We start from the raw sequence: 26,719 nt of genomic DNA on the forward strand, positions 1-26,719 counted from the left end.
CAGTACAGACCAAAAGTTTGGACACAGCTTCTCATTAGAAGAGTTTTCTTAATTTTCATGACTATGAAAATTGTAGAGTCACACTGAAGGCATCAAGGGCTATTTGAGCAAGAAGGAGAGTGATGGGGTGCTGCGCCAGATGACCTGGCCTCCACAGTCACCGGACCTGAACCCAATCGAGATGGTTTAGGGGTGAGCTGGACAGCAGACAGAAGGCAAAATGCCAACAAGTGCTAAGCATCTCTCGGGGAACTCCTTCAAGACTGTTGGAAGACCATTTCAGGTGACTACCTCTTGAAGGTCATCAAGAGAATGCCAAGAGTGTGCAAAGCTGTAATCAAAGCAAAAGGTGGCCACTTTGAAGAACCTAGAATATGACATATTTTCATTTTTTTCACAATATTTTGTTATGTATATAATTCCATATATAATTTCACATTTGTTAATTCATAGTTTTGATGCCTTCAATGTGAATCTTCAATTATCATGAAAATAAAGAAAACTCTTTGAATGAAAAGGTGTGTCCAAACTTTTGGTCTGTACTGTACATTAAATAGATATAAAATAAAATATAAAATAGGTACATATAAATAGTGTTCTTTATAAGTGGATAGCATGTTCTATCCACTAAATCAGAAAGATGAATTTTAATGTTGTCTCATAACATTTCTTTTCAGGTTCCTTTATTTGTAATTGCATAGACATAAAACCATACATTGTTGACAAGGATTGTGCTATATGTAGTGAAGTGAAGTAAAGCAACATGATGGTGAAGTATAATAATAACATATACTTGGAATTTGTGGCATTTATCCCATCCACATGCACCTGGCATATACTTTGTATATTTACACATTACTCCTGTCATTGTGTCAACAGTGTATGGTTTATGTCTATCCTTTATGTTTTTATAAGCATAAAGCATAATGAACTCTTAACTCTACTTATCACAATTTTGTTAGTTTGGACGTCTGTCTTTCATACTTTGTCATTTGACCTATATTTTGTCTTACATTTTGATTACATAAGTTCACCTGTGGTGTTGCTAATTATTTCATTTGTTCTGTCTACGTTACGTTCTTGTCCTTTTAGTTTGACTTTGTTGGGTAATGTTTTAGACCTCATGACTGCGGATCTGTGGATACCCTTTTCCTATGTCATGTGGAATAAATACCTTCTGAATCTTCTCCTATGTGCACCTTTTTCTACAACCTAGCTTCAGTGTGAAACTACAAAATATAAGGTTCTTTAAAAGTTTAAGATCTTAAGAATTACCATCACCATGTTTCAAGTAAAACACTTTATTAGTAATATGTAGTAACCAAACCACAATAAAATAAAGTAACTATTCACTCATGCAAATTAAATACATGTAATTAATTAAAATAATTAGTAACACTATATTTCAGAGTCTATTAACTAGTTGCTTATAAGTATGCATATTTATAGAATATTAGCCATTTATTAGTAGTAAGCACATATTAACAGAGGTGTAAAATACTTGAGTAATTTTACTTGAGGCAGCAAAAGTTGCGTTTCCCCCGCAAAAAAAGTTTATTCATTATTTGTTGTTTTGATAGAGCCATTAGCTATGATAAACTGAATGCACAAAATAGTGCAAATAAAATCTGTGATGAAAATTTAAATACTATTAATATTTTAGTGGGACTTTTTTCTCATGAATCTAATTAGTCACAAATAACAATTTATCAATATTTGCTAGGAAAAAACTATAAATGCCCAAAATAAAAATCGAAAAGATCAATTGTCCTTTTAGACAGTGACGCTGAATAGACAACACAAATAAAGTGGACTTTAAAAACGTTAACATTGTTTGTATTAATTCTATGACTCTACTCATTAATTGAACACATTCTTGTATTCTGTTTCGAATATATTTCTAGCCTCTCCATCACATCTTGCTCTTCTGTCACAGTCTTATGTCTTTCTGTCACTGTCTTCTGTGAGTGTTGTGTTTGTTTGGTGCCATCTGCTCTCTCCTCTCTTTTTCTGATCCCACCCACCTTGTTACCTCATTATTGTTTAGTTGCTCCCGGACTCATTACCTTCATTCCGCACAGCTGTTTCATCCACTCACAGGCTGTATTAATTGTGTAATGCAAATTGTGATTTGTAAGTGTTCCTGGATACTCGTGTTTTTGCATCTTGGCTGCGTCTGCTCTTGTCTCCATGATTTGTTTCTGTTTTGTTTTGTCTTGTTGGCCTTTTTGTTCTCATTTATTAAAAAGTAATTTATTCCCTGCACTTGGACCCAGAACCTTTTTTTTTCTCCACAGCTCCGTTTCTATCACGCCCTGACCTTCAAAGGGATAGTTCACCCATAAATGAAAATCACCATTTACTGACCTCTGTCATCCCAGATGTTTATGACTTTCTTTCTTCACATGAACACAAGCAAATAATTTTTATTTTTATTTTTATTTTGAACATGCAATTCTCTAATTCTCTAATAAAATGAAAGGTTGTGAAAAATGTCCACTCTCTCCCTCTATTGATTGACACTGGTTTCATGTCTATGTCTCCCTGCTGTAGAAAGTTATTACAAAAAGAATGTCAATTTTGGACATGCAATTCCCTTTTCTACCAGTAGGGGTAAAAAGAAAGGTTGTGAAAAATGCCCACTGTCCCCTTCTATTGATTGACAGTGGTTTCATGTCTCTGTGTCCCTGCTGTAGAAAGTTATTACAAAAAGAATGTTAATTTTGGACATGCAATTCCCTAATAAGCCACTTGGGGTAAAACGAAAGGTTGTGAAAAATGTCCACTCTCTACCTCTACTGATTGACACTGGTTTCATGTGTCTGTCTCACTGCTGTAGAAAGTTATTACAAAAAGAAGGTTTATTTTGGACATGCAATTCCCTTTTTTACCAGTAGGGGTAAAACGAAAGGTTGTGAAAAATGTCCACTCTCCTCCTCTCTTGATTGACAGTGGTTTCATGTCTCTGTCTCCCTGCTGTAGAAAGTTATTACAAAAAGAAGGATAATTTTGGGCATGTAGTTCCCTAATCAGCCACTTGGGATAAAATGAAAGGTTGTGAAAAATGTCCACTCTCTCCCTCTATTGATTGACACTGGTTTCATGTCTCTATCTTCCTGCTTTAGAAAGTTATTACAAAAAGGAGGTTTATTTTGGACATGCAATTCCCTTTTTTACCAGTAGGGGTAAAAAGAAAGGTTGTGAAAAATGTCCACTCTCCCCCTCTATTGATTGACACTGGTTTCGTGTCTCTGTCTCCCTGCTGTAGAAAGTTATTACAAAAAGAATGTTAATTTTGGACATGCAATTCCCTTTTCTACCAGTAGGGGTAAAACGAAAGGTTGTGAAAAATGTCCACTCTCCCCCTCTATTGATTGACAGTGGTTTTATGTCTCTGTCTCCCTGCTGTAGAAAGTTATTACAAAAAGAATGATAATTTTGGACATGCAGTTCCCTAATCAGCCACTTGGAGTAAAATAAAAGGTTGTGAAAAATGTCCACTCTCTCCCGCTATTGATTGACACTGGTTTCATGTCTCTGTCTCCCTGCTGTAGAAAGTTATTACAAAAATAAGGATAATTTTGGACATGCAATTCCCTAATAAGCCACTTGGGGTAAAACGAAAGGTTGTGAAAAATGTCCACTCTCCCCCTCTATTGATTGACACTGGTTTCGTGTCTATGTCTCCCTGCTGTAGAAAGTTATTACAAAAAGAATGTCAATTTTAGACATGCAATTCTCTTTTCTACCAGTAGGGGTAAAAAGAAAGGATGTGAAAAATGTCCACTATCCCCCTCTATTGATTGACACTGGTTTCATGTCTCTGTCTCACTGCTGTAGAAAGTTATTACAAATACAAGGTTAATTTTGGACATGCAGTTCCCTAATCAGCCACTTGGGGTAAAATTCAAGGTTGTGAAAAATGTCAACTCTCTCCCTCTATTGATTGACACTGGTTTCATGTCTATGTCTCCCTGCTGTAGAAAGTTATTACAAAAAGAATGTCAATTTTGGACATGCAATTCCCTTTTCTACCAGTAGGGGTAAAAAGAAAGGTTGTGAAAAATGCCCACTGTCCCCTTCTATTGATTGACAGTGGTTTCATGTCTCTGTCTCCCTGCTGTAGAAAGTTATTACAAAAAGAATGATACTTTTGGACATGCAGTTCCCTAATCAGCCACTTGGGGTAAAATGAAAGGTTGTGAAAAATGTCCACTCTCTCCCTCTATTGATTGACACTGGTTTCATGTCTCTGTCTCCCTGCTGTAGAAAGTGATTACAAAAAGAAGGTTAATTTTGGACATGCAATTCCCTATTTTACCAGTAGGGGGTAAAAAAAAAGGTTGTGAAAAATGTCCACTGTCCCCCTCTATTGATTGACAGTGGTTTTATGTCTCTGTCTCCCTGCTGTAGAAAGTTATTACAAAAAGAATGATAATTTTGGACATGCAGTTCCCTAATCAGCCACTTGGAGTAAAATGAAAGGTTGTGAAAAATGTCCACTCTCTCCCGCTATTGATTGACACTGGTTTCATGTCTATGTCTCCCTGCTGTAGATAGTTATTACAAAAAGAATGTCAATTTTGGACATGCAATTCCCTTTTCTACCAGTAGGGGTAAAAAGAAAGGATGTGAAAAATGTCCACTGTCCCCCTCTATCGATTGACACTGGTTTCATGTCTCTGTCTTTTTGTAGGGGTAAAAAGAAAGGTTGTGAAAAATGCCCACTGTCCCCTTCTATTGATTGACAGTGGTTTCATGTCTCTGTCTCCCTGCTGTAGAAAGTTATTACAAAAAGAATGATACTTTTGGACATGCAGTTCCCTAATCAGCCACTTGGGGTAAAATGAAAGGTTGTGAAAAATGTCCACTCTCTCCCTCTATTGATTGACACTGGTTTCATGTCTCTGTCTCACTGCTGTAGAAAGTTATTACAAATACAAGGTTAATTTTGGACATGGAGTTCCCTAATCAGCCACTTGGGGTAAAATTTAAGGTTGTGAAAAATGTCCACTCTCTCCCTCTATTGATTGACACTGGTTTCATGTCTATGTCTCCCTGCTGTAGAAAGTTATTACAAAAAGAATGTCAATTTTGGACATGCAATTCCCTTTTCTACCAGTAGGGGTAAAAAGAAAGGTTGTGAAAAATGCCCACTGTCCCCTTCTATTGATTGACAGTGGTTTCATGTCTCTGTCTCCCTGCTGTAGAAAGTTATTACAAAAAGAATGATACTTTTGGACATGCAGTTCCCTAATCAGCCACTTGGGGTAAAATGAAAGGTTGTGAAAAATGTCCACTCTCTCCCTCTATTGATTGACACTGGTTTCATGTCTCTGTCTCCCTGCTGTAGAAAGTTATTACAAAAAGAAGGTTCATTTTGGACATGCAATTTCCTTCTTTTACCAGTAGGGGTAAAATGAAAGGTTGTGAAAAATGACAACTGTCGCCCTCTATTCATTGACACTGGTTTCATGTCTCTGTGTCCCTGCTGTAGAAAGTTATTTCAAAAAGGTGGTTAAATTTGGACATGCAATTCCCTTATCAGCCACTTGGGGTAAAATGAAAGGATGTGAAAAATGTCCACTCTCTCCCTCTATTGATTGACACTGGTTTCATCTCTCTATCTTCCTTCTGTAGAAAGTTATTACAAAAAGAAGGTTAATTTTGGACATGCAATTCCCTTTTCTACCAGTAGTGTTAAAAAGAAAGGTTGTTAAAAATGTCAACTGTCCCCCACTATTGATTGACACTGGTTTCATGTCTATATGCCCTTTATCTAAAAAGCTATTACTAAAACACCTACTGAGCTATAGCAAAAAACGAAGAAAGTTTGCAATTTCCCCACGGTCCCTAACTGAAGGCTCTGCTGAGAGCGTTCTCTCCCGGCTTTTTGCACATTGCCACGGCTTGCACGGGGCCGTGCTTATTATATCGAGGGAAACTATAGAAAAAGAAGGATGTGAAACATGATCAGCTTTGTCCTTTTGGCGGTCACACTGCTTAGATTTTTTTAAGGCAATTCGTTTTGGAGTTATTGGCGTTTACCGCTGAATGTGTCACGAATATCGAAAACAAAACCAACTTGACCCCGCTATAACAAGCAAGAAACGTGTCAGGAACATTTGTATGTAATATTTGTGAGATTTTAGCGACTAAACTTACCCAAAACAGTGTAAACTGCAGTGAGAGACGGAGATTACTGCTTGCCAGTAAAGGTTTTTGTGTTAACGCCCCGTTTCCATGGCAACTCTGCTCCCCGCTCGCGCAGGACTCAACGCACACACAGCATTCACACAAACAAACATCTAGAGTTAAAACATTACATTTATAAAGTACAGTCTCATTCAATAATACATTTAAAAATCATTTTGTAGTTCAGAAGCAACAGCAACAATAGCTCACCATATTATTTCACCGGATTATTTCTGAAAGCCTGTAAAAGAGTGAAAAACACGGTGAAAAAGCAGTCAGGACTTCTCTTTAATAACCCGCTTTTACATTTTCCCTCCGAGAAACTTCTGAAAACGCATTAAGGCGTTAACATTAATGTAAAAAAAAATCGCTACCGTGACCGTTGGCTCAAAAAGTTAACGGTAACATTATTTGAAAATAAGCCAGACTCTTCAGCTGCCCATAGACTGTATTACTAGTACTTTTTCAGTGTCACAGAATTAACAAAGTAGTATTTTTTGTCTAATTGAGCTGAAGTGAAATCGTAACGTTACCTCAGAGCCACAGATGTCGCTGGGATTATCCTCTTCTCTCTCTCTGGGTGGCTAAAAGAGACGAATACTGGGCACGCGCACACAGAGAAGCGCGGCATCGGCCCGCGGTCCTGAACCAACTCAGGGCCGACGATTGATGAGCTGGAGAACAGAGCACTGACCAAATTATATCGGCCTCCGCCAGGCCGATGTTTTATAGATGTTTTAGGTATAGAGGCCGACGTTTAGATATTGGGCCGACGTCGGCCAGACGTACATGTGCTGTCTGGGAATACAAGTCAAAAAGTGACACACTTGTAGTCTGCTTTACATTTTGATAGCACTATAGCCTACAGATGAACTCCACAACAAATAATAACACATGTAACTGATGAGGCTATTTATCCAGTGAAAATGAAAATATGCACTGATACAGTGCGCAGTAGAAATATAGTAAAAGTGATATTTTATATTAAAAAGTTTATGTAGTACAACTTAAAGTAAAGTGAATAATATGAAAAGCTAGTACAAAGGCACAATAACATACCGGTATGTGATATAATAGATTTATAATAGCATAAAATTATATGTATAATATGAATAACACCATAATAAATAACTGAACAACAATAGGTTAATAGTAGCAAGAAGAATATGTAATATCAAGGGTGGAATAATATAGAATAGACAAAAATGAAAAATAAATTAATAGTAAATTAAAGAGTAAAATAAAAAAAATGAAATGTAATTTTAAAATACTATTTGTGTAATAATTATTAATCAAATTAAGACACAACTAATGACACAACACAAAAAAAAATGTGGACATTAGTTCCAAATTGTGTTTAATTAATGAGGTCCTTAAGTATAATATATACATGTACACACACATTTTTTTTCTATAATGCACATTACACACACTCATGTAGAATACACACATTTTGAAACTGTGGATCATTTTTCCATGTATGTTAACAGTGTTGGGCAGTAACACGTTACTGTAACACAGTTCCATTTGACAGTAACTAATACTGTAATCATTTAAATCAGTTCGGGAGCTCGAGCGGGATCGCGAATCATTTGAGTCAGTTTGGGGATCGCGAATCATTTGAGTCAGTTTGGGGATCGCGAATCATTTGAATCAGTTCGGGAGTTCGGAGCGGGTTCACGAATCATTTGTGTCAGTTTGGGAGTTCGGTTCGCGAATCATTTGAGTCAGTTTGGAAGTTTGGAGCAGGTTCGCGAATCATTTGAGTCCGTTTGGGGATCGCGATCATTTCAGTCAGCTCGGGAGTTTGTAGCGGGTTCGCGAATGATTTGAGTCAGTTCGGGAGTTCATAGCGAGTTCGCGAATCATTTGAGTCAGTTCGGGAGTTCGAAGCGGGATCGCGAATCATTTGAATCAGTTCGGGAGTTCGTAGCGGGTTCGCGAATCATTTGAGTCAGTTCGGGAGTTCATAGCGGGTTCGCGAATCATTTGAGTCCGTTTGGGAGTTCGGAGCTTGAATCATTTGAGTCATCTCGGGAGTTCGGAGCTGGTTCGCGAATCTTTTGAGTCAGTTTGGGGTTCGCAAATCATTTGAGTCAGTTTGTAAGTTCGGAGCAGGTTCGCGAATCATTTGAGTCAGTTTGGGGTTCGCGAATCATAGCTGTATATGGATAGGCATTTTTAACTAATTAAGTAGCTAGTTCTAATTACGTTTTCCACGCGTGTTTATGTGTGCTATGTGAAATCGTATTTTTTTATTTTAATGATGTGCCTTTTAACAGTATCAAGTATATTAAAAAACTAAACAAATAGTAAAAAGTGCACGCGTCTAGGCTAATGTAAAGTTACATGAAGTCATACTAGTGCACGTGGCGCGTGTGCATTTTGAGTGCGTTCTTTCACTGCATTATACAGTGTATTCAAATGCATTCATGAATGCATGTAAATGATCACAAAATTTAAGATATGGGGGTTAGAAAATGTATATATTTATATCATTTTATGTTCATCAATAACACACGAAGAGTGCCATTTCAGTTTTTCTCTAAAAATCAGCATGATTAAAATGTGATATTAAGTTATTACAAACAATAATTTAATTACAAATACAGAATGTTGCAGAATAATGTAATATATGAATGAATAATATAAAGAACCTTTGTGCCAAAAGGGTTCTTTCTTGACATTATAGAACCTTTTTAGCATAAAGATTCTTTGGAGTTGAGTAAAGAACCCTATGGTTCTATATCTACAATAGTGTTTTTGAACCATACTATAGTAAAGTGCTTGAATTAAGTTGTTGTGGTAATTCTATAGTTGCTGTGGTAACATAACAACTATAATAATATAAACAAATGACTGTACTACATTTTCTAACTATAGCATACATGAAAATAAAATACTATAGTAATTTATAGTAAATACTACAGTGTTTTTGAACCATAAAGTACTTAAATTATTTTGTTGTGGTTATTCCATAGTTGCTTTAGTAACTATAGTAATATAACAAATTAGTTTACCCAATACAACTATAGCCTACATGAAAAAATGCTATAGTAATTTATATTAAATAACAGTATTTTTAACCATACTATAGTAAAGTGTATTATACTGCATATATTATAGTATTTACAACACTTTGTTAATGAATGCTACAACAAACTGTAGAAATAACGGATAAACTGTAATAAATACTGTAGTATACTTTAGCTTTTACTACAGTAAACTGTAGTGTATTGTAGTATAATATACCTTATAGTTGTAGAAAACTTGGGTAAAGTCATTTGTTTATATTATTATAGTTGTTGTGTTACCACAGCAACTATAGAATTACCACAACAAATTAATTCAAGCACTTTACTATAGTATGGTTCAAAAACACTAGTGTTTACTATAAATTACTATAGTGTGTTTTTTTCATGTGGGTTATACTACAACACACTACAGGTTACTGTAGTAAAAACTAAGCTAGCTGTATTACAGTATTTCTTATAGTTTATCAGTTCAATACAGTGTGATGTAGCATTCATTAACAATGTGTTGTAAGTATAATACTATAGTATGGTTCAAAAACACTATAGTATTTACTGTAAATATGTGGAAAGCATTCAAATATAAGAGATTATTGCGCTATCTCACACATGTTATTTCTTTGTGGAGGCTCGGCTGGACCATGATTAGATCACTCACGTGTGAACAGATTTAAGTTCATCTCAGTCCCTGAAGCAGTTTAAGTCATAAGTGAGAAGATTCTGAATGTTCAGTGAAAGCAGCATCAAGTCAAACAGCTTTTCTCTGCCTTGCAAGCTCATTAGTTGTGCAACTTTCTGGGGCGTTGGAGAGGAAGCTTCCCAAACTCAGAGAGGGTATTGCAAAACGCGCTTTCTCAAACATTCCCTTGACTACGGAGAAGTGGCACGACAGTCCGGTATATGCGTGCTCTTCAGTGTCCAATGGAGACAAGATACAAACATGTGTACTTGACTCAAGCACCAGGAGAGTTTTCACCGAGGATAAACATGATGCTTTGGGAACGACTGTAGGTAAGATGGTTTGTTTTTCAAGGCAAAAGCGCTGACTGGCAGCATCTGTGCTGTTATATTGTGTGATTCATTTAGATCCATGACTTGAACTCTCTAGGTTTTGTTTCTGAGCTTTCCCAGATTTCCTCTGTAAACATGGGGTGAGGTTAAATCCTTACATATTATTTAACTTGATGAATGCATGTTCATGTTTGTTCAACAGATTGAAAACTTTGACTTATGGCAGTCACAATTTGGACAGACTTGGTCATGCCTTATTATGACTTCTTTCCACATTTTTTTTTAGAATGACAGCAAAGTTATGGATAGAATAAGCAAATAAAATTAAGTTTATTTGTCTGTTTTTTTTCTGCACATTTATCAGCCAACTTTACCATCATGGCATGCTTTAAAACACGAATTAACTACTTTTTTTATTTAATGTAAATTTTAGTTGCATGAAAAAATTCAAACGGACAATTTTACACAATTGCATTAATTTACGAAGCATTTTAACCATTTAAGCAGAAGCCTTGAAGTCTTTAATATCATGAGAAACATAAATTCACTCAAGTATAGACAATGGGGCAGACAATATGCAGTGGTTTATTTTTGGCTTTAATATTGTTTTATTTGATTGCAATCTAGTTATAGTGTTGACTCATAACTAGAGTTACGTATTATTATTAAGGGTCATTATTAAAGCTGAAGTCGTCAGCAATGCACCTCATACACAATATTTTTTTTATTTCAATTTAAATTTAAAGATGGATGGATTTTATATCCATCCAGTTATCTATTTATTTATTTATTTTGTTCTGTTCTGTTCTACTGGCTTTGATTTAACATTTAAAATTTTACTCCTGTGACATGTTTGGACTGAATCAGAGGCTTTAGGCAAGTGACTCAAATGACAGACTTGTTGCTATTATTAAACTTGCAGTTTAATGATCTGTGGTTGTGGGAACTCAACACTCTTTCTGTCTGTTCTCTTAGATGGACATTTTCATGTTAAAGTAGGCTATTTTCCCACGTCTGTTATAAGTGCTGTTGGGGTTTGTCATTTCTTAAAACCAGTGCTTTGCTGTACTTTGAAAATTGGGTTCATTATTCATTCTGATCCATTTTCTTCTTGTATGTTTTTCCAGTTCTTAGCAGAAACTGTCAAACAGGATTGCAAATGTTCATGTGAATCAACCCAAAATTATGCATCACTCCTTTAACAGTAGCAGAGTTGCTCCTTTAAAAGTTGCTGAGAATTTACTCACTTTTAGGCTGTCCAAGATGTAGATGCTTTTTTTCTTTCTTAATGGAAACAGATTTGGGGAAATTTAATATATGAATGGCAATGAATGGGTGCCGCCTGTATGAGAGTCTAAACATTTATAATAATCCACTAATCCATCTGTTAATGTCTTGATAAGTCAAAAGATGCGTGTTAAATAAAATTAAATAATGATTTGTTATAAAGTAAATAATCTTTAAATGTGGCTGCTGTATATACAAGTGGAATCAACTCGGACTTACACGCAGATCAAAGTTTGGCTGGTTAGTTAAATTCCAGGGTTAATGTAGGCCATGTACTCTTAGATCCTGTTTAATTACAAAGCGTTCCCTTTTTCTCCTGTGCACATGTTTATTTCGTTCCTCAAATTCCCATTTTTAATGCTGAGCAAGCACTTTAAGTTCCTCTTAAATGCAGCCGTGTAGTCTGCTCTTTCAAAGAATGAAACTCTTTTAGTTTTCATTTGAGTTTTTTTCTTTTGTAAAAATGACTCTTTTAGAGGTCTCTTGTGGGATCAGCACTATTGAGCTTCAGCTCTAGTCAGCGTTTCCCATGTACTGTATCTGCGTTTCTTAGAGAAGAGGGAAGTGAGAGTAGAAATACAATTATTTGCAGATTGCTTAAGCTTAGTTATTTAAGAGCTGGTCATCAAATTATATTGCACTAATGCATCTCTGAATCTGAGTCTTATTTTGTTGTGTATTTATTTATTTATTTTTGTTTATGTAGTTTCCAACTAGATGTCCTTTTCTATATATTATGACCATGAAAGCAATACATACACTGTTAAAAGAATAATAATATTATTATTTTTGGATGTTTTAAATTAAAGAGTTTATTGGAGTACATGTTTGCAAGATAATATATCAGTTTTTCTCCTATTATGTGATTTATGCCATTTCTTTGTGGAATTTACTAGCAACTTGTTCAAGTTTTTTTCTTTTAAAAATTATTTGCAATTTAAGTGTGTATTTAATTTTTCACATGTGTGTAATTAAGTTAATCATAATCATGTAAATAAATATCATGACATGAGACATGAGGTTCAAAGTTCATCAAACATGACTAAGTACTGTATATTGTGCCTGAATATTATTTATAGGGTCAAAGTCATGGCAAATCTGCAAATAGTTGTGTTTGCAGGCCTTGAGATGTCATGGAAATGTTTGAAAAGACACCACCACACACATATTTAACAAAATATTTAACATATTTGTAATTTCTTTGTCTACAGATATGGGCCGGTCGTCCCTCATTTTTCTGGTCACTCTACTTTGGCCAGTTAAATGTGCTGTAATACCAACAAAACAATCTTTAGGTTCAGGTAAGGAAGTTGTATTCATGGCCGGACTTACCATTGGGCCCTGTCTCAATTTCATGAGTTTCTGTTTTTGTAACACAGCTTTGCCTATGATATAGAACTTAGCATATCACACAAACAAATGTATGTTATTTTTTTTATTGTAATTTTATTTTCTCTCTAATATCTTCATGATCGCAACTTACGGAGTAACTTTCAGATACAAAATTAAACTGCTGCATCTCTGAACAACAGTGTATCACATTTTAAAAAATAGCTTATTTAATTTTTTCAAATCATTTAATATTTCTACATTTAAATGTTATATTTAAATTAGGGTTTAATTAATTAATCAATTAATTATGGAGGAAAAATAATGCATTCAAATTAATACCTATATGGATAATCTTCCTTTTAATTCAGTCGATTGATGAATAATATGAGGTAGAGCAACTTACTGTGTGATGGAGTCTAGAGAATATCCCTAAAATTCAAGATATGGGGCAAAACGCCCGTCTGAAATTTAGTCTCATATTTACATCACATAAGTTAATAAATATCACACGAGCTGTAGGTTAAGTTTAATATCACATGTGCAAATGTGATACTCACCTTATACAACAGTTCAGTAAGTAAGAAGTTAATATTGTGTTGTTTTAAATGCTCAATTTGGCCAACCAAAATAAAAAAATTTGTGAACCATTTGGCGAGTTAAACCATTGGCCATAGTCGTGTTGGATTTGAAGTGGTGCTTCACAGACCCATCGGTGTATGACATCTATTCTGTCATTACTCCATTATGGTGCAAAAGAGTATATGTATATGTAATCAGTTTTATCAACTAAATATTTCTTGCTAAACCTATGTTTTGTAATCTCTGTTTGATGCTTTAAAAAACAATGACTTTAAATTATCTTTTGGGAGTAATTTCTCCAAACTTCATGTGCAATTAATTCAACTAATTAATCGCCACATCATGTAATTCATTAGATTACAAATTTTAATCGCATACCAGCCCTAATTTAAATTTAACATTTATGCACGATCCATCTAATTTAGAATTTTGTGGAAAGTGATTTCATTTGATTTTAATTTTATTGATTAAAGCTGCAGTAGGTAACTTTTGTAAAAATATATTTTTTACATATTTATTAAACCTGTCATTATGTCCTGACAGTAGAATATAAGACAGATAATCTGTGAAAAAATCAAGCTCCTCTGGCTCCTCCCAGTGTCCTATTGCCATTTGCAGAAATACATCACTCCTGGTAAAAAACAACCAATCAGAGCTGCGGTCCGTAACTTTGTTTGTGTTCAAAATGTAGAAAAATTTATATAATAAGCGAGTACACCATGAATCCATTTTCCAAACCGTGTTTTTAGCTTGTCCTGAATCACTAGGGTGCATCTATAATAAGTGTTTATATTCGGACTATTTTAGATTGCTTCGGGGGTACCGCGGCGGAGTAACCCAGTACCTTTGTGATTCTTCATAGACATAAACAGAGAGAAGTAGTTCCAGCTACGATGTTCTTCCGCAAGACAGTTTTTAACCGCTAGAGCGTCAAAAGTTACCTACCGCAGCTTTAAATAAGAACCTGACATGAAAAGATATAATCCTAATAAGCCAACATCTCTGGCTTTTTTCTTGTCTTTTTATTTTTTATTTAATTTTTTTTAATTTTTTTTGTTATTTCAGGGTTTTGACCTTTCAAATGAGAGAACACATCATGTTTATTATATGATAATGAATATTTAATATTACATTTAAACGTTGACTATAGCCTAGACATGTTGCATTTTAATTTAACCTCTCTCAATTAATTGAGCATTTGTAGTGTGTGTATAGGGCCATAACCTCATTTGTCTCATTAACTTTACTACCTGGATGAAATTAGTCATATACTGATACTGGTAAATTATATTATAATGCTTATATAACATTATATATAAAATATAAAAAACTTTTTACTGTTTGAAACACTATAAACAATTTTTCAGCATAATGCTACCCCTCCGTGTTTGATGTGTTATTTTAATATCAATGATATACTGTTATAGTTTTCTGTTCATATTTTGAATTAATTCTAATATATACAGCAGGTAAAATGCATATTAAACACGTCACCACTTTTCTCAGTAAATACATTTTTAAAGGTGCTGTTGACATGAAATTTTCACCAGATGTCAGTAACAACCAAAGTAATCCATACATACAAAGAAAACAAAATAAATGTTTATGAACTTCAATACTTAAATACAATAGCTATTTTACCTGCTTTAGATACACGATATATATATATATATATATATATATATATATATATATATATATATAATATAAAATTTTTGTAAATATTCTTTTATTTCAGTTAATATTTAACTTAAGTATTTTTTCAATGGTTTTAGTTACCAATAATAACACTGCTTGAGGTAGAGAATGCATGGAAAAAAGTTGTAGCATTGGTGCCGCTATACTGTTTAATTTTTTTTTGTTTTGTTTTACTAAATTAATTTTGTTCCCATGCTCTCTCATTATGCCTTTCCATTCTCCCGGATTAACTGTCTTCATGGTGCATGTCTGTGAACAGGTTCCTGCAGGGATTTCAAACAGGAGTTTGAGCGGACGTTCTCGATCCCTGGTGAAGTTGTGATACTGGAGTGCCCACTGCAGATGCATCATCTCTTTGATCCTGCAGATACACCATACAACGTCACATGGTACGATGAGAGAACGGGCTCTGAGATCTCAGAGCTGGAGCAGAGCATCATGCTGAAGAAAACACAAGTGTGGTTCTTCAACGTCACCATGCAGCAGAACGGAAAGTACACATGTGTGGTCAGGTATGAACAGACACTCTCCTTTTGAGTTTGAAAAATAATGCATGTTTATCAATAAGAGTGTCCGAAGCAATGGATAATGAGACACATCAAGCCATTTCACTTAGCAAAGTTTTTTGCTCAAAGTAGGAATAAGAAATATGACAATGATATTTCTCAATATTTTGGGGATATTGACATAGTGTTGTGCTGATAAATGTGCAGTGTAAATAAGTTCAGCCGCTCATTGGTGTACCGATATGGCTGACAGCTGTTAATGCGAAATTACCATTTTAGAAAGAAAAATGTATAAGATTTCTATTCAAACTGCTTTCGTTGTCAAAGCACAGTGCAAAACTGTGACCTTTAACTTACTAATGCTAAAACCTGAAGAGCATAGGAGAACCAGGCTGAAAAACGTACATGCATCCCTGCTTATAAAATATAATTTCAAAGATTTTACCGGTAGTGTATATCACATTTGCTGATATTTTTATGATATTGCCCATATCATATAGAAAAATTAGGGATAAAGGGGCAGTTTTGCCCCCATACATTGAATTTTAGGGTTGTTTTAACTGCACGTTACTTTGCTGCATGATGCAGTGAAAGTGAAATCTGATAATGTCAGCTTCCAGATTGTTAAACAATAGCTGACCTATCAGTAAGCCCTTCCCCTCGAGCGCAGATGAGCCAATGGCATTTGAGGATCAGTAGCGCACGAACCAAAACTCATACATCTTTAAGTTTCAACATTGTAAGATCCGAAGCTTTCATCGGTTTGATGATATTCATGCTACAAAAATGGACGATGAGATTTTTTCCACTGCCAGCCCTACCTTTTCTCATGAGATTCACTGAAGCACTCTGTTGACTGAAGAAGTAAATGGACAAAAAGATTCAGAAAGGATTATGGATTACATGTTGGCCAGCGAACGTTATTCTAAAATCCATGTTATGATAATTGTGCATGTGAAGTCTTGGTGAACTTTCTAAAATCCACACTGTGGTAAGTTTGCACGCTAGTACTCTATGCCCTTTTCTAAAAGTCATACATGGTGAGGGCATCGCGCGGTTGCTTCGTGCCCTTTCTTGAGCTGGTAAAACGTTCATCTTGGGTGCTACTCCACCCATGTATCCTGAGGATACCTTTTAGTGCTCACCATGGTTATGGCCTGTCCTCCCCTTACCACAGTGGCATGGGTATTCAGTTCACTATAGTGACCCTCTAGAGGACGCAGTTCGAAGTTCCCTTGAAAGGGAACATCTCAGGTTACTTATGTTACCATGATTTCCTCAGTAGGGAACGAGACCCAGTGTCCTCTATATTCCTGCCATGCTTCAAATGCAGGTTTCAGACAAAGAAGTCTACTATAGTCTCACCGGTAGTGCATCATGGGCTGTCGCTGGCCAACGTGTTTTGGTGTTTTTCAGTGTATGCGTCAGACACGGGTCACGAAGAGGCATTCCACATATCGACCCCTAGAGGACACAGTGTCTCGTTCCCTACTGAGGGAACAATGGATACATAAGTAACCTGAGACCACTTATACAATTAAAAGAGAAGACTGCACACTCTGTAATAATTGACTCTATTGATAAGAGTGTGCTCTCTGTGCCTGCTTCTGCCTCATCTTCAATGGAAGTTAGAGGCGAGTGGGGTAAGTTGAGCCACCCCCTGCATCTTGGCTTTTGTACATTTTTACTGTCATGTGATGATGTATTTTGGAGCCACCCATCATTTCTGCTAGACTGTGAAAAGGAGAAACACATTGGGGGAATGGAAGGCACCACGGCCATAGCCAGGGTTTGAAGATTAGTGAGGTCTGGGTGGGAATTGTGCTATAATAACCCCACTCATTATATACAATAAACACTTTAAAAGAGACGGGTAGATAGATGTTTGTGAAAGCGGTTTTGTCTATGTTTTGGAGGAATGAGCATTGTTCAATTATATCACATTGCACCATTACTTTAGGTTAGGGGTAATTTTATCATTTGTTTATCATTCATTCATCAATACATAGGCCTATTACTGTTTTCTCAGATAACCATTGCTATATAGATGATAATTTTGTCTATTGGCCATATGAATGGCATGACTTTGTGAAACTTTAAATAGTATAGATGTAACATACTTGTTCTACAGATCTCAGCACTAGTGTTATATGCTACTGTTTTGATCGCGTTGATAACGTTTCTGACAGATAATATCATGATGTGGTTGTTTTGTTTTTTTCATTTGTGTTACCGCATGTGGTATCCTGTCAGCGATAACATGTGGGCTATTGATTACTATCAGTTTACATTCTGGCAGTGTTGCAAATAAAAAATAAATAAAATATATTTCCTTCTGTAGTCACTAATGGCCAACAAACTCTGTTTCGTCTGTTTTCAGGAAGGCTACAACTTCGGTGTTCAACATATTGTTTCAGAAACAAATATTGAAATTTAAACTTCATTTGATTGGTTTTATGTTGTTAAAGTTCATAGAACTTCATGAAAAGAAATATGACTGTCTGTAAAAGAAAATTATTTATTTCACATGGGTTTGAATCAGATTCAGTCAGATGGTCATTTAAAACACAGAGGGTGCATCTTACTCACTGACTCCACTCCAGTCAACTTAACCCTAACCCGGGGCAAACTGAGCCATGGGAAAACATTCTTTTAGTAAGAAACCATATTTTTTTAACCCTTTGTCATAGATACATTCTGATCATTTAATGATAGGACAACTAAAAATATTTTAAGTGCTAAAGATGAACAGTGGGTAAAGGGCAGTGTGTAATAATATAAATATAATGTGGGCGTCTGCGCGTCATACGTTATTTCTGTGTCATTGCACATGCGCAGTTTTTTCAGTTTCCTTGTTCATTCCGATCGAATGTTTACCTGCACGCTCAATAGTAGTAGAAGAGGAATAAACCACCCCCTTCAATCCGATCGAATTTTCATTCAGATCGAGCTCAATCGGATGGATTAAGATATTTATATGAACAGTTTTCAATCCGATTGAGCCGTCAATCTCATTAGAAACAGATTATTTGGGTGCAATGACCTAATTCAGATTTCGCACGGCATATGAGTGCAATAATACAATTTCTGATGACTTATTGAAGTGCGCGTGTGTGATACGTGCCAGAAACGCATCTATAGTGCAGATTTAAGCACATCTAGATGGATCAAATGTCTTGCAGTAAAGAAGGAAATATATCACAAAAGCAGACTTTTTCGTAACATTTCGAAACAATGTGTTCTCATATCGTGCAGCATAAATAGAAGTGGTTCAGTAACAATGCTTCGTTGAGTCACAATGAGTCATAATGAGTCAGATATTATTATATTTTGACGTCACTACAGGGTAATAATCTGATCTATTAACGAAGTCAAGTAAACGCATCTTACTTGTGTTGTCAGGTTACTAATGTGCATGTAAACGGAGTAAACTGGTTATTTTAATGAGCTGATATTTGTGTTATCAGTTTACTGGTGTGCATGTAAACGTGCTCATAATAATGAAGTGTGTTTCTAACATCTTCAATTCCAATACTCCTCATAAGTCTGTGTTTTTTTAAACATTAAAACCTGAATGCAGAATACTGCAAGAAATTGCTTTAAAATAGCATGCATTTATTATGCAGAGTTAGCAGTCATGTCTTTTTCATGCAACACGTCTTCATGTTTTTATTTTCATCAGGACTGTGAACAAGTGCTACAAACAGGCCACTGGGCTGGTGGTGACAGAAATGACATCAGAAAACTGTGTGAGACCGCAGTGTGGACTCCAGCAGATCAGGGCTCATGTCAATGATCTCCTCGCCTGCCCTCTAAGGAAATATTTAAAGAGTGTGGACAGTCCGTCCATCCAGTGGTACAAGGTAGTGAATGCTTTGTTAACCCCATATCTGATCAAGTTTGCCTGAGAGGCCTTAAAGCGATTTTAAAAGTGCATTGTTTTTTTTAAAAAGTGCATTTAAAAATGAATGTCCTAATATTGTTTACTCCTCCTTAATGGTTTTCCAAATCTATTTTATGATAACTTGTTCTGTTGAACAAAATGCATTTAATAATTTTGGAAACTTTTTTAAAAATTGCATTATATTCCATGACTTCTCCAGGTCTTTGAATCCCATTATGCCTAGATTTAAGATTATGTATCTGAATTGCATATAAAATTGCCGTGCATTTGAATGACACAGTTTCATATTCATGTATTTGTCAGTCATGCATAAATGAAACCGGTTTCTTTAATAGTACAAATAAACTGAATATGTTTTAAATAAACAGTGAACAGGTTTATTTATCATCAATAAATCCAATTTTTTTAAGTCTCGTACATTTTAACTGATGGACAAATTTAATTGTTTTCACAGCGAACACATTTATAATGATTCTAAGCAATTTGTGAAAAAGCATTTTGAAAATATAATTAAGTAAAATCAAATAGATCCAAATTTTTAATAGCAAACTATTCCATGACTTTTTATTTATTTTTTATTTAGTTGTTTCTTTATGTATGACTGACTAATATGCATCACTTTAAGTGGAGTACTTTTTAAAATATTATAGTCCAAATAGATGGAAATGGAAATGCAATTCAAGTATGTAAATATTAAATTGTGGCATCATTTTTTGAGTGTGGGGACCCTTAAATTAAAATGGACGGATGTATAAGGAACAATAATATGACTTTCACAAAGTGAATAATATTTTGAAGTGTGTGTGTGTGTGTGTGTGTATATATATATATATATATATATATATATATATATATATATATATATATATATATATATATATATATATATATATATATATAATTTTTTATTTTTTTATTTTTTTTGCTTTCCTGCTCAGACAGTAAATCATGGTTTTCGATGGCCAGCAAAACTCACATGCATAAACTGATAAAAATGTATACCTTTATTGCAGAGTATGTTTCTTTCGATTATAGTGTCTATGAAAAGCATTAGTTCAGTGTAAATACTCTCAGAGGGTAGTTGAGAAACATGACAATATGCATTTAGTTTGATTTTGGATCTGTGCACCTTTACTCATTCCTTCAGTTTGACCCCTAGATTTCATAGTTGATGTGAAGTCTTCGTCTTTACTGTGTCTGCTTTTCTCTAAGAACTGCAAGCTCCTTCAAGAAGATAAGAAATTTGTTCCAAATAAAGATATGCTCAACATACGCAAAGTACATCTCGATGACGCTGGATTTTACACCTGCAAAATGACCTTTCGTTTAGCTGGAGTTATCCATGAAATGGCTGAAACTATAGAGTGTGAAGTGAAAGGTGAGCATTTTCTGCACAATGTGTGCCAACATAAAAATGAACTCACTCTCAGGTCATCCAAGATCAGGATGAGTTTGTTTCTTCATCAGATTTGGAGAAATGTACCATTGCATCAGTGTCTCATCAATGGATGCTCTGCAGTCAATGGGTGCCGTCAGAATGAGAGTCCAAACAGCTGATAAAAACATCACAAAAATCCACACCACTCCAGTCCATCAGTTAATGACATGAGCAAACACAAGCTAAAACAAACCCATCAAAACATTTTAACTTACAAACCATTACTTCCGGCTAAAATATAAGTCCATAATCCATAATAACACTTCCTCCAGTGAAGAAGTCCATCTTCTTCTGTGCAGATTTCTCTCCTGATTCAGACCAGACCACTTTTTCACTGGAGGAAGCGTTATTATGCATTATGGACTCATATCTATGTTTCGTTTCAGCTTTTGTCTTCTCCAGATGTTAAATGATGGACTGGAGTGCTGTGGATTACTGTGATCTCACAAGCAAAACCGTGCTTTTAATTTGCTTTTTAAAGCTTTTTTTGTTATTCTTGCAGATGAGTATTTAATGAAACCACGAGTGATCGAGCCTGTTAATGAGATCATTAAAGTGGAGAGGGGTGAGCTGCATATTTCATTTATTTATTCTGGATTATCATTTATTTTTCTCTCAGTTTATGTGTTATGCACACATGAAGTTCATAAACCACATCCTACCACGAAATGCAACAAAACTGCAGTTTGCACAGTGGTTGCCAAAATGATTAGAACACCTGTATTTTCATTAGTTTTAAGTCAGTAATTTCTATGTTTTGCTATAGTGTGTCGGTAGGAAATATCAGTTTAGATTTCCAAACATTAATTATGCCATTAATTGTAATAATCAAGTGAGATTTTTTTCTTGCTTCACATGGAGATCTGATCTGTCTGGAATACCACATAAAGAAACAGAACAAACGTCTCAAGATGCTCATATGCATGTTTGTTTGTTCATAAGGTTCATCCTTCAGGAAGAACTGCATCGTCGAAGTTCAGGGAAAAGGCATTCCCTTGGTTGAAGTGATCTGGAAAGACCAGCTGGATTTCATCTCTCAAAACACGTCACATCGCGTCCATCAGGAACCCATGAAGTGCGTACTGAAGTTATCTGTGTTTCAGACAAGATAAAGATAGGATAAGACTTTAATTTGGGCAGTTTTGTTGTGGACCATCTTGGTTTTAGGCTTGAAGAATTTATGCTTTGTTTGAAACCATATAGAGACTAGAAATGTCATGCATTTAACATGAATCTTCTATTTTTATAAGTAAAGTTGGATAATACAAAAAAAAAAGTGTAAAGTATTTACTGGATAATACTAAAATTTCATTACCGTGTTATTGTTATTTTTTCAAATAAAAGTATAGCTGTATTGTGACGAATGTCATTATTGTGAATTAATGATTTTTATTTAGAGTCCATATAAACAAGACTTGCACCAATAAATTTGCAAAGTATTTCATTCACTGGTTAATAATTTAAAAAGCCCTTACCACTTGATTAATAAATATAATAAAAATTTTAATGGGAAAAAACAACTATATTATGACATGTGTATATATATATATAAAAGAAGAATGCAAATGTTTGGGGATGTCATTGTCACATCCACACAAGGAGAGGAGAAGACGGGTAAGTACTTTCGTGAAGTTTTATTAACATAGGATTTCAACAGAGCAGGTAAGTGTGGTCACAGACGGTGAATCTTCAAGCACTGATCAATAGGTGAGTTCAAGCACAAAGCTAGGCCTGACAACAAAGAGTCACTTCCCTTAATCGCTGTAACTGAATCTCCACAGAGTCACAATGCGGTCCACAAGAAGCAGGCAGAAGATCCACAAAGAGCGTCCATGTAAGCTTGATTCCAGCCGGTGAGTGAATGAGTGAGGTGAGTATTTAAAGGTGTGGTGATTGCTGGTGCAGGTGCAGGTGATCAGTATTCAGGTGACGGTTCACGTGAGCGGTGCATGGGAGATTGAGTGGATGGTGACTGGCAATGGTGACTGGGGCTAAGGGAACGAGCTGAGGGTGTGACACTACCCCCCGCCCCACGGGTGACTCCAGGCATCCTAGAGCGGCGACGGGGACGACCACGACCTCTGGGAGCCGGGCGGTCCGGGTGTTGTCGGTGGAAATCTTCGAGGAGAGCCGGATCCAGGATGTCATTGCGTGGTATCCACGACCTCTCCTCGGGACCGAACCCCTCCCAATCTATGAGGTATTCCAGGTGGCCGTTCCGCCGCCGGGAGTCGAGGATCTCTTGGACCTGGTAGATGTTGTCTCCGAGGATTTCGGGTTGGTCTGGAGGGGGAGGCGGTTCTGGTTCTGTGGAGGAAGGAGAAACTGGATCAGTGTGACGTTTTAGCAGTGAGACGTGAAACGTGGGTGAGATCCGGTAGTGTGGTGGTAGGTCCAGGCGGTAGGTGACGGGATTTATCTGAGAGTGGATGGTGAACGGCCCTATGTAGCGGGGACTCAGCTTTTTGCAGGGCAGTCGGAGGCGGATATCCCGAGTGGAGAGCCAAACCTTGTCTCCAGGTAGATAGACGGGATTAGGCGATCTGCGTCGGTTAGCGGTCTCTGTATGTCTCCGAACTGCCCGCTGGAGATGGACGTGAGCTGAGTCCCACACCCTCTCGCTCTCCTGGAACCAGTGATCTACCGCGGGCACTTCAGAGACTTCTCCTGACCAGGGAAACAGCGGTGGCTGATAGCCTAAAACACATTGAAAAGGGGTTAAGCCTGTAGTGGTTTGGCGAAGGGAGTTTTGGGCATACTCAGCCCACGGCAGATACCGGCTCCAGGTATCCTGGTGTTGGGAGCAGTAAGTACGGAGGTACCGTGAGATCTCTTGAATCTTCCGCTCGGTCTGGCCGTTGGTCTGAGGGTGATATCCAGAAGATAAACTGACGGATGTTCCGAGGAGTTGGAAGAACGCTCGCCAGACCCTGGAGACAAACTGAGGTCCTCTGTCCGAGACAATGTCCTCTGGAGTGCCATAATTCCGGAACACGTTGGTGAAGAGGGCTTCGGCGGTCTCGAACGCTGTGGGAAGACCCTTTAATGGGATTAGTTTGCAGAATTTAGAAAAACGATCAACAACAACTAGAATGGTAGTGTACCCCCCTGAGGGGGGAAGGTCAGTGGCGAAATCCACCCCTAGATGGGTCCAGGGTCGGCGAGGAATGGGTAGTGGTTGTAATTTTCCCACGGGAAGTTGCCGAGGTGTGGTGGTAACGGCGCAGACCGAGCATCCGAGGATGTACCGGGTAACGTCACGAGCCATGTTAGGCCACCAGTACTTCTGCTGGATGAGCGAGAGGGTTCGCCTGCTGCCAGGGTGTCCTGAGCCAGGTGACGTGTGCGTACTTTCCAGTAGGGGGAGTCGCTGGTTGGTGGGCACGTACATTAGACCCGTGGGTACCTCCGGAGGTGCAGGCTCCTCGAGGGTGGCGGCTCGAATTTCCTCGTCGATCTGCCAGAGGATAGGTGCGAGGAAAACGGAGGGTGGTAGAATTGAATCAGGCTTGTCGGTGTCTGGATCTGGTGAGTACATACGGGACAGAGCATCTGCTTTAGTGTTCTTGTGACCGGGTTGATATGTGATCTGGAAATTAAAGCGAGCAAAGAAGAGTGACCACCGAGCCTGACGAGCATTGAGTCTCTTGGCATTCTGCAGATATTGGAGATTTTTGTGGTCGGTGACAACAGTGAATGGGAACTGAGCTCCCTCTAGCCAGTGCCGCCACTCCTCAAGGGCGAGTTTAATGGCCAACAACTCACGGTCTCCGATTCCATAATTGCATTCGGCAGGAGAGAGTTTCTTAGAGAAGTACGCACACGGATGGAGTGAGCAAGGTTCACCAGACCTTTGAGACAACACGGCTCCAATGCCGTGATTGGCCGCATCAACCTCTACGACGAACGGCTTGGACGGGTCAGGATGTCGAAGAATGGGTGCCGAGGTGAAGAGGTGTTTAAGATGGCTGAAGGCCTCTCGAGCTTGGGGTGTCCAGTGCAGCCGGCGCTGACCTCCTTTTAGAAGGGATGTTAGAGGAGCCGAGTGCAGGCTGTAGTTCTTGATAAAGCGCCGATAGAAATTGGCAAAGCCAAGGAAACGTTGGAGTTCTTTCACCGTTGTGGGCTCCGCCCAGTTGGCCACAGCATCTACCTTGGCTGACTCCATCTGAACTCCCTCCGCAGAGATCACGTATCCGAGGAAGGAGACGGTAGTGCAGTGAAACTCACACTTCTCAGCTTTTAGGTAGAGGTGGTGGTCTCGAAGTCGTTGTAAGACGTGGCGGACATGGGTTTGGTGTTCTTCTATGTTCCGGGAGTAGATCAGGATATCGTCTATGTAGACAATGACGAATTGGTGGAGATAATCACGGAATATTTCGTTCATGAAACTCTGGAAGATGGATGGACTGTTAGCAAGCCCATAGGGCATAACCTGATATTCGTAGTGCCCGGCAGGGGTGATGAAGGCGGTTTTCCACTCGTCTCCCTCTCGGATACGGATCAGATTGTAGGCACTGCGGAGGTCGAGTTTGGTGAACACCTTGGCTTCCCGCAGTTCCTCCAGAGCCGCCGGAACGAGTGGTAACGGGTAGGCGAACTTGACGGTGGCGTCATTTAGCACTCGGTAGTCGATGCATGGTCGAAGTCCGCCATCCTTTTTGGGGACGAAGAAGAAACTGGATGCAGCTGGAGATGTGGACGGCCTGATGAACCCCTGATCGAGAGCCTCCTGGATGTATTCCTCCATTGCCACCTGCTCAGGACGGGAGAGTGGATATATTTTCCCATGAGGTAGCTTGGCACCTGGCAGCAGGTCGATACAACAGTCCCAGGGCCGGTGTGGTGGTAATCGGGTGGCTTGTTCCTTGCTGAACACATCGGAGTAGGAGGAGTAAAGGGCAGGTCTACCCATGGAGGTGGAGTGCAATTGAAGGTGCGGCGGCGCAGACTGTGAATTCTGGACTGGTGGATGGTGAATGTGACTCTGGCATCTCGGGTCCCACGCCTGGATCTCCCCTGTGCTCCAGTTGATTTGTGGGTTATGTTGGGCCAGCCACGGCCTACCCAGGACGACGTCAACAGTAGCGCGAGGAAGTACGAGGAGGGCCAGTCGTTCCCGATGTCCGTGGGGCAGAACGAGCTCCAGCTCGTGTGTCCTTTTAGTTATTTTGCCACCGCCCAATGGTGATCCTTGGATGGTAGTGATACGGTAAGTGGTCTCGTTCTGGACGATGGGTATACGGTGCTTGGTTACGAAGTGAGAAGAGACGAAGTTGCTTGCGGCTCCGGAATCCACCAGGACATGGATGGAAAGATTGTGTGAGTTAATTGTGATCTGGGCTCTGATATGAGGTATGTGAGATACAGATGGGGTAATGGAAACTGTACTCACCATTGGGCGAGGCGGACGGACCGGGCAGGCGTGGATCTGGTGAGTGGCCTCGCCACAGTATAAACATAGCCGCTGCTGAATGCGGCGTCTCCGTTCAGAGGCATCTAGGCGGTAGGAGTCGGTGTTCATGGGTTCCTCCTGGTCTCGTTGGGGCGAGGGCGTTCTGGCTGATGGAGAGATGGTATATGAGGCCGGGGAGGCACAGGCCGAGAGGTGTTGAGCAACATTTATAGTTTTTCTGATGAACGTCTCGAGATTGACATTATCGTCGTAAATGACCATTTGCTTTCTGATCTGGGGCTTTAAACCTTTACGGTATGCAGCTAGCAGGGCAGTTTGGTT

At 37.9% G+C, this 26,719-nt stretch overlaps 1 protein-coding gene and 1 long non-coding RNA gene across 5 annotated transcripts in view; one reads left to right on the forward strand and one right to left on the reverse strand.

Moving 5' to 3' along the window:
* The window catches only part of LOC113108221 (interleukin-1 receptor type 1-like), a 72,000-nt gene that overhangs the window by 36,605 nt on the left and 8,676 nt on the right, over window positions 1-26,719 (forward strand). Inside the window, exons 1-7 of one of the 4 annotated variants that reach the window (XM_026271116.1) lie at window positions 9,873-10,238; window positions 12,737-12,826; window positions 15,394-15,646; window positions 19,323-19,503; window positions 20,757-20,922; window positions 21,485-21,547; window positions 21,925-22,057. In XM_026271116.1, the coding sequence (XP_026126901.1) occupies window positions 12,739-12,826; window positions 15,394-15,646; window positions 19,323-19,503; window positions 20,757-20,922; window positions 21,485-21,547; window positions 21,925-22,057 (884 nt within the window). In that variant the 5' untranslated portion in view covers window positions 9,873-10,238; window positions 12,737-12,738. Of the gene's footprint in view, window positions 1-9,872; window positions 10,239-10,341; window positions 10,379-12,736; window positions 12,827-15,393; window positions 15,647-19,322; window positions 19,504-20,756; window positions 20,923-21,484; window positions 21,548-21,924; window positions 22,058-26,719 lie in introns of those variants that run through there. The other 3 variants (XM_026271117.1, XM_026271115.1, XM_026271118.1) reach the window with 3 other exon arrangements.
* Window positions 6,253-7,110, reverse strand: LOC113108223 (uncharacterized). The gene is made up of 3 exons (XR_003292757.1): window positions 6,729-7,110; window positions 6,406-6,436; window positions 6,253-6,308 (listed from the first exon to the last, which is right to left on the reverse strand). It is a non-coding gene; the product is annotated as an uncharacterized LOC113108223 (long non-coding RNA).

The sequence above is a fragment of the Carassius auratus genome, chromosome 9 (genome assembly GCF_003368295.1).
Source record: "Carassius auratus strain Wakin chromosome 9, ASM336829v1, whole genome shotgun sequence".
Classification (NCBI taxonomy): domain Eukaryota; kingdom Metazoa; phylum Chordata; class Actinopteri; order Cypriniformes; family Cyprinidae; genus Carassius; species Carassius auratus.